At 39.1% G+C, this 14765-nt stretch overlaps 1 protein-coding gene across 1 annotated transcript in view; it reads left to right on the top strand.

The window, feature by feature from the left end:
- Positions 1 to 14359, top strand: part of jak2b (Janus kinase 2b) — a 28812-nt gene extending 14453 nt beyond the window's left edge. The window contains exons 8-24 of the mRNA XM_088336569.1: positions 44 to 201; positions 274 to 385; positions 651 to 837; positions 1282 to 1406; positions 1520 to 1654; positions 2557 to 2644; positions 2809 to 2936; positions 4166 to 4304; positions 4577 to 4728; positions 5838 to 5988; positions 6072 to 6208; positions 6679 to 6868; positions 10001 to 10125; positions 10193 to 10365; positions 10441 to 10558; positions 10648 to 10761; positions 13930 to 14359. Of these exons, the coding sequence (XP_088192695.1) occupies positions 44 to 201; positions 274 to 385; positions 651 to 837; positions 1282 to 1406; positions 1520 to 1654; positions 2557 to 2644; positions 2809 to 2936; positions 4166 to 4304; positions 4577 to 4728; positions 5838 to 5988; positions 6072 to 6208; positions 6679 to 6868; positions 10001 to 10125; positions 10193 to 10365; positions 10441 to 10558; positions 10648 to 10761; positions 13930 to 14031 (2334 nt within the window). The 3' untranslated portion in view covers positions 14032 to 14359. The remainder of the gene's footprint in view (positions 1 to 43; positions 202 to 273; positions 386 to 650; positions 838 to 1281; positions 1407 to 1519; positions 1655 to 2556; positions 2645 to 2808; positions 2937 to 4165; positions 4305 to 4576; positions 4729 to 5837; positions 5989 to 6071; positions 6209 to 6678; positions 6869 to 10000; positions 10126 to 10192; positions 10366 to 10440; positions 10559 to 10647; positions 10762 to 13929) is intronic.
- The last annotated feature ends 406 nt before the right edge of the window (positions 14360 to 14765 follow it).

Here is a 14765-nt window from a genome sequence, read left to right as displayed (position 1 = left end):
ATACAAAGAATGTTTTAATTTAGTCCTTCTGAATGTTTTCCAGGAGTTGGAGTTCCCCAGTTTGTCCGAAGCTCTCTCTTTTGCGTCGCTGATTGACGGCCACTTTAGGCTCACCACGGATGCACACCACTACCTTTGCAAAGAAGTGGCGCCCCCTAGGCTTGTTGAGGCCATCGCTTGCCACTGCCACGGACCAGTTTCGTAAGTTTTCAGAAAGAAGGATACTTCTGTTTTGTACTTTTGATCCCTGATAAGCCGGTACTCTCCCCGTAGGATGGAGTTTGCTATCAATCGACTTCAGCGATGTGCAAACAAGCATGGCTTGTACATTTTAAGGAGCAGCTCTAGGGACTTCAACAAGTACTTTCTGACGTTCCCTGTTGAGGTACGCAAACTGGTCTTATGTATGAAATACCTCAAGCACACAGTCTGGACCCAAAATAGAAGCACCCGATCTGATTAAAAGGCTGATGTTTTTGCTCTTGGCACAGAAATCTCCTCGAAAAAGTAGAAACTATCTTGTGGTATAATCGGCGTTACAATCTAGCCTTGAATTTGAAAACTAAGAAATCCAAATTACATACTTTGCACTGTTTCCAAATCTTTGGTTATTTTTCAGCTTTGTTCCTTTTTCTTGTGCCCTTTCACAGGTGTATGACTCGGTTGAGTACAAACACTGCCAGATCGTCAGATCGGCCGGCGGCGAGTTCAACCTCAGTGGAACCAAGAGGAACTTTAGCAGCCTAAAGGATCTACTGCGCTGCTACCAAAAGGAAGCCGTGCGCTCTGATAGCTTCATTTTTCAGTTCAGCAAGTGCTGTGCTCCTAAATCGAGGGGTAAGCGCTCTATAAGATCTTGCACTTGGGTAAGGTAGTGTGGTCGAATAATCTCAAATAGCAAAAATTAAAATATATAATATTGGAAAAACACTTTATTTTCTTCGTTAACGATTGTTAACAAAAAATGTTTGGAAGTTAGAGTTCAGCTGCAAAAAAATGTTTGCATTGTATTGAGGAAAAGGAAATCAACAAACAAGACCATAAACTGTGACCGAAAAATTACTGAAATAATGACTAAACTATATGACCCAAAACAAACTTTAAGTCTCAACAAAATGTGATTCTGCTTAACTCATCGACCAAGCTAAAAAATATATATTGTCAAAGCAAAATAAATTTTTTGCATCTTTCAAAAAATGTCAATGCCGAACAATGTGAAATAATAATTCATCAGTTTTATAATATACAAGATATATTTATAACTTTGTTTTGTTTTATAAGAAAAGTCCTGTTTGCTGGTGTGCCGGAGAAACAAGGAATCAAACGTACCTCCTTCACCCTCCATGCATCGACCCAATGTCAGCCAGATGGTCTTTCACACAATCAAAAAGGAAGATCTGGAGTTTGTATGTTTTATCCTCCTTTTTTTTTTTTTAATTCGATTGTTTTTTTAATTCGGCATTTGGTCCCAAGTATGTATATTTTTAAATACTGACACATTTTTTATGACTGACCTCAGATGGAAAGCCTTGGCCAAGGGACATTTACCAAAATATTTAAAGGTGTTCGCACGGAGATTGGAGACTACGGGCATGTACACCAAACCGAAGTGGTCATGAAAGTCTTGGACCAGTCCCACAGAAACTATTCTGAGGTAAGGTTTTCTTTTTATTGATATACTGGGTTTGTATGGGGGCTTGGAATCCTTGAAAATGCTTGAATTTTAATGTTTTGTTTTCACAAATTGAAATATGCATGGATTATGGGTGATGTTCATGTAAATACTTGAAATTGTCGCAATATTACTCGGCAGTCTAACTCAATAGACCACGCATTAAATGAAGGAGTGTCTTAGAGCAAGGATTACGTACTAATTATGAAAAAAATAAAGTAGTGTTTCCCAGTGGTAAATTGTAATGGGAATAACTTCCTGCAGCTGAAATTGTAGCTACATATCTCGTAAATAATAACACTCATATAGGAAAGAGATTTGTCTCAAAAGTATTAACGCAGTGATTCAGTGAGTTTTACATGACTTTATTCTACATGTGTTGCCCTTGGAATCAAAACTTTAAATGTAGATCTAACACTTAAACTGTTGTGGTGTTCCCTTTTTTAGTGGTTGTGTAATGTGGTAATGTCTGGGACAAAGGAGTCATTTCATCTTATATTCTCTGTTTCCGAAAGGCATTTTCTGCAGTTAGCGAATTAGGCAGTGTGTGGTATTTTAAAATAAAGACCTGAGATACCCTGACCATAGAGAATGTTTTTCTGTTTTGATTGAAATAGTTGAAGCTTAACCTTTTGGCTCTACAAAGACTCTTTGTGTGAATGTATCATAGAAAGTGGAATTATTTTTATTGAATAGTTGTTAGTTGTTAAATAGTGTGCAGAATGAATGGCTGGTCAAGTTCTCCCATGTGTTTTTTTTGCGGGGTCGGGAAAGTAAATCGCTTCATTGACTCTCAGTTGCGGTTAAAGGAAGTGCGGATTAGTTCCACGTGTTTCCCTTTGGTTGTCGTCATGATCATCTCGCATATCCTCCTTTCTTTGCAGTCTTTCTTTGAAGCAGCGAGTATGATGAGCCAGCTCTCCCACAAGCACTTGGTTCTCAACTATGGCGTGTGCGTGTGTGGCGAGGAGAGTAAGTAATTGCATAATACATCATTGCATAATAAAAGTCACTTTTAAGAACAAAAAGTATTATTGTTTTTTTTTTTTTTTTTTTTTACAAGACACTATTTGTTGCTTATGTTATGTGATTTAATTTGAGAGGCTATGGGATCACTGATATTGTCTTCTTCTCAGACATCATGGTGCAGGAGTTTGTCAAGTTTGGGTCCCTGGACACCTATTTGAAGAAGAAGAAGAACTCACTCAACATTTTGTGGAAGCTAGAGGTGGCAAAGCAGCTGGCTTGGGCCATGAACTTCCTGGTATGTTGTGGTAAAAAATGCCTTTCTCACAAAAGGCAATATAATTTTAGATATATACACTTCCGTTCAAAAGTGTGGTGTCACCCAGGCTACTTGGTGTTTTCCTTGAAAAAGTCACACTTTTATTTTATTTATCAAATTATGTCCTATGTCTGTTTTCTTTTTCCCATGTTACTCCTTTCCTTCTGTTTGACAGTCTCAGATAATGCTTTTTATTTGCCACTCTGCCTTGAAAGGCACCATCTTGAAGTGGCCTCCTTACTAGATGTTGACACTGGTGCTTTGTGAGTCTTATTTAACAAAGCTGCTAGTTGAGTACCTGTAAGGCGTCTATTTGTCAAACTGTGTTCGTCCTCTTGCTTTGTTGTGCAGCAGGGCCTCCCACTTCTCTTTCTACTGCTTGTGGTGTTCTCTGAAGGGAGTAGTACACAATGTTGTCGGAGATCTTCCGATCCTTCGCACTTGACACATGGGATAGCTTTCTTTTCTTAGAACAAGAAAACACTGTAGTTTCACATAAAAGTTTTATCTTTCTAGCCATTCTGGAAGATGTAATCATACCTACAAATGTGATACCCCAGATACTCAACTAGCTAAAAGATAGGTCAGTTGTATAGCTTCTCCAACAAACTAAACAGTTATAAGTTGTGCTCACATCATTGCACATGGGTTTTCTAATCATTGATTAGCCTTTTAATGCAATTGGTAAAAACTGTTCTTTTGTAATTTAGAACACTGGAGTTTTACTTGCTGGAAATGGGCCTTCGTACACCTATGTTGGGTTTACATTAAAAAACAGACGTTTGCAACTAAAATAGTGTTTTAACATATTAACCACGTTGTAGGTTTTAGATGAGGGGATGGTGTCATAATACTCTGTAGTTTGCAATGGCCTTTGAGACCCTTTGTGATTAAGGGCTATACAAATAAACATGTCTTGACTTGACTTGAGTGTGTTTCGGATTGGTTTCATTTAATGAGCAATGGAAAAACAGTACATATCCTTAAAGTATAAGGACATTTCTAAGCGAACCAAAACTTTTGAAAGGTGGTGTATATACATTGTTTATTTATATGTGTGCAACAATGGTTGTCTTAACGAGCAATACAAAATAAAGGTTGAGTTATATCTGAGGTCATGAAATCAAATGAAGTTTTGTATTCGCTGCTCAATCCGTTAATTAAAGCTTCCGAATCAATTGGATGGAAATGTTCTGCCCAATCTGCAGGAGGATAAACATCTGGTCCACGGAAACGTGTGTGCTAAAAACGTGCTGCTTATCCGAGAGGAAGATCGGAGGGCCGGGAACCCACCCTTTATCAAACTGAGCGACCCCGGTATTAGCATCACTGTCCTGCCAAAAGATAGTGAGTTTACTTTTACATTCTCTACCAATGTTTATTCCGATACACTACAATGCTTCTTTTCTTCTTCATAATCATATCATCATAATACAACAACGTTTTTAGTGGTTTCCTTGTGGCTAGAGTGTAATCAGAGTGTTCCATTACATTCCTTTGCATAAAATGGACATTGTGTGACATGGCTGGAACAAGAAAATCTATAAAATCTTGTCTCAAGTAAAGAAAAACCTGTTTTCTACAACAGCTTATGCTTGTATGTTTTTGTTTGTTACAAGTTTTGATTGAGAGGATCCCTTGGGTCCCCCCGGAGTGCATCGATGAGCCTGCCAACCTGAGCCTTGCGGCGGACAAGTGGGGCTATGGTATTACTCTTTGGGAACTTTGTAGCGGAGGAGAAAGGCCGCTAGCTTCACTGGATGACTCTAAGGTATGTGCACAATCACTGGAGATCTCAATGATGTACCCTTGAGCTTTGATCATATCTCCTCAATCAAAGAATCAAGGGGCGTGACCAATACATGGGGTTCGTACAGGTTCTGAAACTCTTGAAAACGCTTGAATTTTAATGTTGTGTTAAGGGTTGAAAAGTAGTTGAATTTTGGGTGAAGTGCTTGCAAATGCTTAAAACTGATGCCATGTTTCTTAAAAAGTCTGCTTCTTAAGAATGTCACCGAAACTCCTCTCTGGCGGCTTCGCTTTGCCATTGCGTTTCTTCTTCCCTCGTTAACTATATCTGGCATTATTTCTTACGGCATTGTCCTATGAAGCATCAGCTCCTTAAGGGTCACTGGTGCATGCTACACATAAACGGGGCACTGTGAAATGTATCAATTTTAAACATTTGTCATGGGCCATACAAACAATTAGGGTAGCGTTTTCCAGTGGTAAACTGTTAATGGGAAGAACCCCTGTCACTGTTCATGTACAGATGCTGCCCTACCTGTATTGTATTGTACTGAAAAATAAACATTTAATAAAACAAAATGCTCTATAAAGATAGATAAAGTTAAGTTTAACTTAAAAAAAACCCTCAAAACTTCAGCGTGAGGAAAAAAAAGAAACCTTGAGAAGGGGCCTCACAAGTGGTAATCCCCCTTCCAGGATGACCAGGGTGGAATAGATTTAGCTTTGGGTAACAGTACACAAACCTAGTAAGTTGAATAATTGTAAGTAAAGGAGCGTCTGTAAACTACTTGTTTTTGTCTTTTTTTAACCACCATTTAAATTCGGAGAGATTTGTATCAAAAACAAATATATTCACTATTTAGTCCCAAATCATATGTCATGATAGATGCACACGCTAAATAAAACGATTCATATGAGTAATCGCAGATCTATTCGGGGCTCTGCAATATCAATGATTCACATCGAATTTTTTCTTTTAATCGAACTGGAAAATTGGAAAATTGGCTTTGAAAGTCCTTAAAAAGTGCTTGGATTAGGCCATTAAAAAGGTGTACGAACCCTAAAAAAATATAAATGACCAAAAATCATGGCTGAAATTATATTTAAGCTTTACTTTCTTCAACACTATAGAAATGCCTGTTTTATGAGGACCAGCACCAGCTTCCTGCGCCCAAGTGGACCGAGCTGGCCAACCTGATCAGCAACTGTACGGACTACGAGCCCACGTTTCGTCCGTCATTTCGCGCCATCATTCGTGACTTGAACAGCCTCTCTACGCCAGGTTTGTTAAAGCACTCAAGTTAATTTGAGGCCCTGCCAGCGATTGATGTAAATCTTAGTTTTGTTTGTTTTCACATGCTTCAGACTACGAATTGATCGTGGACAGCGACATCCTACCTAACCGGACAGCAGCTGCTGGCTGGACGTCGGGAGGCTTTGAAAGTCAGGAGCCAACTCAGTTTGAAGAGCGACACCTGATATTTTTGCAGCAGCTGGGAAAGGTTGGGCCCGGCAGTTTTGAATCGAAATGTTGAAATGTACAGGGATTGTAAAACACTTGAATTTTAATTTTGGGTGTTCAAGGATTGAAAAGTGCTTGAATTTTGGGTGAAGTGCTTGTAAATGCTTGAAATTGTTGCAATGTTTCACAACAACTCAGCTAAAAAAATGATGCAGTAGTACTCTTTAGTGGCGTTTCTTCCCTTGTGATTAACGACAGCTGACATTAGTTTGTATGACTTTGTTCTATGAAGCTTCATCACCCCCTACGGGTCACGCTACATCCAAACAGGCCACTATGAAATGTGTATTGATCAATTATGAGCCATACAAAAAAAATCCAAGTGTTGAATTGTAATGGGAAGAACTTCCTGCAACTGAAAATATAAGCTACATATTACCGTCATTTTAGTCGACACTAAAACTCATGATCATCAATTTTTCTTACCCTGACAGTGGTTTGTTATTTCAGGGTAATTTCGGCAGTGTGGAGATGTGCCGCTATGATCCGCTGCAGGACAACACAGGTGAGGTGGTGGCTGTGAAGAAGCTGCAGCACAGCACGGCGGAGCACATCCGAGACTTCGAGCGTGAGATCGACATCCTCAAGTCCTTGCAACATGAAAACATCGTCAAGTACAAGGGCGTCTGCTACAGCGCGGGTACGTTCCCTGCGCAGAAATTGTATCTTAGAGACAGAAAACATAAACGAGACTATAAATTAAAGCCAGCACTACCTAATGGTACAATCTAAAATCATACTAAAATTAAATCACAGCCCCCCATAAAAAACAGGTTTTACAAATTAACAAAAATAAAGTATATATTTAATAGGGCAGGGAATCGATTACAATAAATGAACTAATTAATCTCAGTTTTGAAATACATTAATCGTGATTAATGTATTAAATTCAGATTTTACAAATGGCAGTAAATATGAAAAAATATGCATAGAAAATAAGATTACATTTATTATGCCAAATGGTATAGGCCTATACCAAGTACAGTAAACATGCATACGGACTGTGATGACAAAGATAGCTTTCATAACAAAGATACAGTATTCAAGTACTTTATGTCAAAACTAAATTTGCTGTATAGGTGTCGTAAATATTTTAACAAAAAATACATAATAAAGGAAAAGTGCATAAAGCTTGTGGTGTCAAAGACATATCTTCTATAAACAAAATAGTCAAGTAACTTATGTAATAATTGTAGAACACCCATCTCTTGATCCAAAGTTGTTTGACGAGGCCCGCATTGGGTGCTTAGCTTTCAAGTAATACATCAGAGAAGTGTTCCAATGGTAATTAAATATAGCTTTGCAGAGCATACATATCACTTTCGCAATGTCATTATTCCCATCGGGCAATGTTTTCAAACGAAACCGTCCGCCTAAATCTGTTTTCTTCCTTTTTTCTATCGCTAGCATGGCATGTTAGCGTCAGGAAACAAAAGTGACTCTTTTTGGTTTGTTGGAACAGAGCAGCTTGACACCCGGGGACGTGCACAGGGCAGAATTTTAATCGTTAATATATTTTCATGCGTTAAATTGAAAATTATAACGCAAATTGTTAACGCAACATTTTTCCGAGCCCTAATAGTTTATTTAAAAAAAAAAACCTCGTGATAAATTCTTAGAGTGGAAGTTTTTGTCATTGTCAGATGTGAAATGAACAACAACATTAAACATTGCCCTCCTGATGATACAATAATAATTACAAGATAAGATACCACACTTCAAAATAATAAGTTACGGTTAATTGTATAATAAACTAAAATTTAATCGAACAAAAATGAATAATAAAAAACTGAATCGTCCCTTTTCATTATTGCACAGTCTCTAAGTTTGTTAACCAGTCTTTCATTTTGCAGTGTTGAGGGTGATTATTGAAGCTGTTTTCCTATCTATTAGTTCTAGATTTGATAGTCCTGAATCATCTACCTGAATGCAGCAATTCAAATAACCAATGTCCGCAGTCGAAAGTGTACTTCATAATTTTTTTGAGTTCTCTTAACACGGCGAGCTCTGTACTAAGGCTGCATGAGTAACCAAAATCTAATTGATATCGCAATGTGACCTAGTGCCCTAGTATAACAGCAAAACACTGCGGTGTTTTTCAAGGATTCATAGTTCCAGTTTGTTGTTTGAGTGATGGAGTGTTTGGCCAACAAGAATTGTCATGGTTTGGGTTTCTACGGCACAGACCAGAGGCAAGTTTTTACAGAACTTACCAATAAAGGTGAAGCAAAGTTTGCAAGTAGTGTGTGCATGACTATGACAGGCTGGTGTAAGCTGCCAGTCAGTCAAATATCCCTTGCGTAAATGGCCACCCTAACAAACGCCACAGCTCAAAGCTTTAACGGCTCGTTCCATTGAAAACAAATGCATTTATTAAATTGGACTTTGAGGAAAGTCAGAAAAGTGAAAATAAATGATCACTAGTGGGTATGCGAGTATGTTATTTTAATCATCACAAAGACCTTGCAGAAGTTGTGGTTACTCAATGCTAGCACGTAGCTAGCCAGCCTCTCTCTAAATCGTTTTCTTACACTAGAAGGAGTAGCCCTTCAATTTCGTTTTACTTTTGCATATCGACAATACAAAATGTTTATTTAACTGCAATTCTGTTTTTATTTGTAGGTCAGTGGTTGTTTTGTTAGTCGTATACTTTCACTTTCTAAGGACATCAACTTGAAGTAGGTTTGCATGTCACTATGTTTAAGTTCTCCCCAAAAATAAAAGAAGCACAGAAGTGCTGTTGTCTTTTAAAAATGAAAATCGCATCGAAATCGCAATTAGGTTTGTTTTCTGAAATCGTGCAGCCCTACTCTGCACAGTTCATCATATGATGGGAAGGGCGAGTCCACAATTTTCGGTGCTGCATTGATCACCTTCTGAAGTGCAGATCTTGGCAGTTGTGCAGCTTGCGAGCCATACACAGACACAATAGGTGATATACTCAACACTGCATCTGTAAAAGGACGCAAGCAGTTCTTGCATGGTTTTGCTAAACGCTTAGAAAGTAGTCCTTACTGTGCCATTTGAAGTAACTGTGCGCTGTTAGTCTTCCAGGTTAGACTCCTTTCGATGCGGACCCCCAGGAATTGGCGCTTGACACTTTCTCCACATGTTCCCCGTTGGTGATAAGGAGTGGAATGTTTGTTCTCGTCCTCCTTAAGACAACCACTATCTCCTTAGTCTTTTCTGTGTTAAGCCATAAGTCATGCTGACTGTACAACCCTGGTATGTGTTCCACATCTTCCCCGCAGGCTGACTAGTCTCTTGTAGCATCATCAGTGAACTTCACAAAGTCTTAGCTGTCGCTTTCACGGGTGCAGTGTTATGTGTAGAGGTTGTAGTGCAGGGGACTCAACATACATCCCTGAGGTGTGCCAAACAGTGTCAATATCTACAATCAAAATATTCACATCCAAAAACTCCGTAAGGTCAAAACTCCCCCCAAAATAATGACCCAAAATCACACTGAAGTCTTTATATCCATAAAATGAAGCTCAAATTCTTCAACCCAAAATATTGACATACAAAACTACTTATCAAAAATGTACTGTGATCAAAATATTAGATCTAAAAACCATATCCGAAAGTGTTTTGACAACATTTGGGAATAAAACCAATAACCTAAGGAAACCAAATATAAACATCATGACCAATAACCATAAAAACATACCCGAAATACTCATCACCAACACGCCCAAAACTCTGAAAGAGAAACACGGACCAAACATGACAAAAAACCCAAAGCGTATTTGTACGTTTCCCTCTTTGTTAGGGCGACGAAATCTGCGCCTCATCATGGAATATCTTCCCTACGGAAGCCTGCGAGACTACCTCATGAAGAACAAGGAACGGATTGACCACAAGAAGCTGATGCACTACACCTCTCAGATCTGCAAGGTCTGTCCCCTTTCCAACAAAAATCGTCTTCGCCCGGGAATGATTTACCAGCGTCACATGCGTGCAGGGAATGGAGTACCTCTCCGGCAAGCGCTACATTCACCGTGACCTGGCCACGAGGAACATCCTGGTGGAAAGCGAACAGCGGGTGAAGATAGGTGACTTCGGGCTGACTAAAGTTCTCCCTCAGGATAAGGAATACTACATGGTCAAAGAGCCAGGAGAAAGCCCTATTTTTTGGTATCGTCAGGCCTGCTAACTTTAACTTTGACTCCCTTTCGTCTACAAAATTGTCTCAACGTCATTTCTTTGTAGGTATGCACCAGAATCGCTGTCTGAAAGCAGGTTCTCTGTGGCATCTGATGTGTGGAGCTTCGGTGTGGTTCTCTATGAGCTCTTCACCCACAGCGAGAAAAATTGCAGCCCACCAGCTGTAAGCCACCACACTTGCGCTTCACTAGTTCTTGAAAAACAACAAGATTTTGTTCGTTTAATTTTCTTTTTTTTTTTGCTCCTTGTCAGATCTTCATGTCAATGATGGGCAACGACAAGCACGGCCAACTGATCGTCTACCACCTAATGGAGTTGCTCAAGTCTGGCAGTAGGCTACCACAGCCTATAAACTGTCCTGCTGAGGTAGGGCCGTCTTTTCTAACAACCAGAATACACTAAACCCCCTGGATATGCCATTAGTTTGTTCTAATAATATCAAGCTTTGTTTCATGGTTATCATGTGTTTGCTTCTCTCTTTAGCATCACTGTAAGCCTTAGGATCCATATAAATACAGTACAAAAATAGTCTTGTACTGCATTCATTTGAAAAGTTTTTACAAAGCATTAAAGATTCTGAATTGAACGGAGTGCGAGGGAGGGAGCGTTGTGGAACACAGTTCAGCCAATAGCATATCAGCATCTTCAGGATGCCATGTAGCAAGCCAATAGCAGAACAGCATCATGAGGCAAAAATAACGACCATGGTTTTAATATAATCTGAAGGTCTAAACATTTTAAATTAAAGCAGGAACCTTGCTTTAACCAAAGCTTTAATTTATGGGTGCTTGAAATCCTTTAAAATGCTTGAATTTTAATGTTGTGTTTTCAAGGTCATGAAAATGCTTGAAGTTGTTGCCATTGCCATGTTTCTTGGCAGTCTGACTATCGACCACGCAATAAATAAAGAAAAACATTTATTAAGTGCGTGAAAATGACGCTGACACACCTGCCCTGGAGGCTTGTCATTATGGCGTTGTCATGTGAAGCGTCACCGCCCCCTACTGGTCTCACTCAAGAGGACAGCTCTATTTAGGAAACCGACTCTTTTGAGTCGGCTCACTGAGAAGAGCCAGCTCCCAAAAAGGTTGTCAATTTTTATTTATTTTTCATGATATATTACCCAAAAAATAAAATATAAACGATTATGCACCAAATTATTTAGTAAATAGTAATTTCATGTTTTGCAGGGATCCCTGAAAAACACTCGCGATAAAAAAATGTAAATATTTACAGAACTACCAAAAGAAGAATACTGTAAAACGCAAAGCAATTTTAGCTTTTCACACACTGAACAGATTTAGAGTCGAACGAAACAAAATCTCTGAAAACACAATAAAATACAAAATAAAAAAAAATATCCCTCCACTGCTATAAATAAATGATAGAATCATTAAGTTTTTTTTCTCTGCATTTTATTTGAACCAATTTAGACACAGATCCTCTGAAAAACATGCAAAGAATATACATTCAAATAAGTAAAACAAAAAGCATGTTTCTGTTGTGCAGTGGTTAGCACATTGGCCTAACACGCGAAAGGTCCCCAGGTATGGAAACATGTTGGCCTGGAGAAGAATGGGCGCCACCAGGCATGTTCATGTGTCCCAAGACATACCACAGGAAAATGGTGCCCCTACCACACTAGTGGTTAAGGGAACCAACCAACCAACCAACCAAAACAAAACAAAAAGCAAAAGATTACCATTAAAATTAGTCCCACTTTGGCTCATTTTTTTCTGCTTTGTATACGTATAGTACTATCTTTCCAACAACTATAGAGGCCTTTCCATGTTTGTAAACAAGTGTGATGTAACCATGCTGCGCGTGCACTGTTGAAGCAGAAAGGCAGAATTCATGTCAGTTTATAGCAGCCTGATTAACACAAAAAGATCATAGATAGAAATGGCTCAAAATATGTGCTAGCTGCAAGATAGCAAATTTATTTTAGTCATCAAAGTCAATTTAAAAAAATTGTTGTTTGCTGCTGGATTCCCTCCTACAAAGTTACAGGAAAAAATGAAAAATTGACCTTGAAAGGGAAAAAGGTGCTTCAATGTTGCCATGAAAAAGATGTACAAACTCTGAATAAGATTTAAACACAATCTTAAGGTCTATAATATTGTAGTTCTCTCTGACTTTCAGGACCGATGACTAAGACCTCTGTTTTGTCCTGGTTGAGCTGTCGGAAGTTATCTGCCATCTATGACGTACATTTTAAAAGGGTATCTATTAGACTTGTGTCATCAGGAGACACAGCAATGTGTTCCTTCACTATAAATGAACAGTAGCGCTTTGGCCGTGGGGGCTAAAAATAGAATAGAAATGTCCCTAAGAAATCAAGAAAATAAGAATACACAAGAGGCTTCTAGCACTTCATGGCATAAAAACATTCCGAATTAGGGAAACTGTGCCTGTACAGTAATGCTCACGAGTAAACAGATTTGTGTAAATTCGCTTGAGACAGTTATTTGTGTAACAGATTAATCGCAAATACAGTGAAACCTCGGTTTTCGACCAAAATCTGTTCCAGAACCCTAAAAAGCGATTTGTTTTGAACACCGAAATCATTTTCCCATTACAAATAATGTAAATCGTTTTAATCCGTTCCAACACCCTGAATGTTTACCTTTGTTTACCTTTAAGACACAAATAACATAAACATAACTGTAACCCAGGCTAATCGTACGTTCGCGTTATCGTAATCTTCTGTACGAAAGATTACGCTAACATGAACGTGTAAAAAAATTTAAAAAAGGATAAAGAATTATGAATAGGATTTTTTAACCTTTGTGGTGGTCAGCAGAAGGTGCAGGTGGACGGTGGAGAGGGAAGGAGAGTCCCCTTCCATAAAAACTTCGGTGAGCTCTTCTGTCTGAGGGGTGCTCACACGTTCAAATCTCTTTGCTACGGATGACTCGGATACAGGATGTTCTTTTCTCTTAAAATATCTATCCAATGACACTTGCTTCTGCCTTCTTTTTAGCACTTTTCGGAAGTGGTTCATGACAGTGTCGTTAAAGTCATTGATGACTCTGGTGGCTGCAGCTTCATCGGGGTGGTGGAGTTCGACGAAATTCTGTAACTCGGCCCATTTGCTACACATTTGTTTAATCTCGTACGTCCCCTAGTGTAGTGGAGGTGCAATTGCACCTGAGAAAATTAAAAGGAGTAAAAAAAAAATGTGATGTGAAACATCCACCCCTAGACGGTACCACTGCACTACAGTTAGCCATAGCTGTATCGCGGAATACTTAACGTGGTTTTGTGACTTCCCGTATTTTCATCACCCGTACGCCGCTCAGCATCCCACCCTGGCGTACGCACTCACGCGTCGTACCGACGTTCGAACTCCGATATTTGTTCAAACTACGAAGCAAGAATTTCTCAAATTTTTTGTTCGGACTCCCATTTGTTCGAACTGTGAGTCGTTCGAAAACCGAGGTTCCACTGTATATAAACCCTATTCATGAAACTGAATCAAAATCAAGGTTTTCAAAAATAACTCAAATGATTTGTTACCAAATTTCTGTGCAGATTTATCAGATCATGGCGGAGTGCTGGGACAACGATTCCGGACTGCGGCCGTCTTTCAACGAACTCACCCTGCGCATCGACTTGCTAAGGGACGCCGACTAAGTCTGACCACATCCCGAAGTTGAGAACGTGGGGAAAGGAACATGTGCTAGCACATGTGGCTGAATGTTGAGCTTATTTGTGTTCTAGACTAGTGTAGACCTTTCGTCACATCCTGACATGTAGCTGCTTACTCTGTGTGCTTGAGAACATGTATGTCTGCAACAATGGCTAGCAGGGCTAGCTTTTACCGTCTTGTTTGTCCCCCCTGGAGAAAGACTTTTCTATAAGTGTGTAAATACAGCCACAGTATATATTTGTGTACATATGTCCAGATTTTTTTATTTAATATAATGGAGCTGGAGATTAAAGCCCTCGCATTGCTTCGAAATGAAGTGTCTTTGTTTTTTCTTTATATAGATAGATAGATACTTTTTCATACCCGCAGGGAAATTCACATTTCCAGCAGCATCCCTGCGCTGAGAACAATACAATAACAAAGCAAAAGGAATACAATATACAAATACCCAATGTGACGTGCAAATGCCCACTGTAGCGTGTTGTATAGAATATCTAAATAGTGCTACACAGAATACATATTGCAATAAAATTCGATGTAGGGGGTGTGGTTAATGTGGGCTTTTACGCTGCCGGGTAGAGTTAAAGAGCCTCATGGCATGAGGAAGAAAAGATCTCTTTAGTCTGTCCAAGACTGTGACAGCAGTCTGTCGCTGAAGCTGCTCTTCGGTCTGGATATAATGCTGTGTAGTGGATGTGATGAATTGTCCATGATTGAC

This window comes from Urocampus carinirostris, chromosome 5 (genome assembly GCF_059441175.1).
Source record: "Urocampus carinirostris isolate Australia breed hairy pipefish chromosome 5, RoL_Ucar_1.0, whole genome shotgun sequence".
NCBI lineage: Eukaryota > Metazoa > Chordata > Actinopteri > Syngnathiformes > Syngnathidae > Urocampus > Urocampus carinirostris.
Note: the sequence above shows the minus strand (reverse complement) of the source record. Positions and strands in the feature narration are given on the sequence as shown.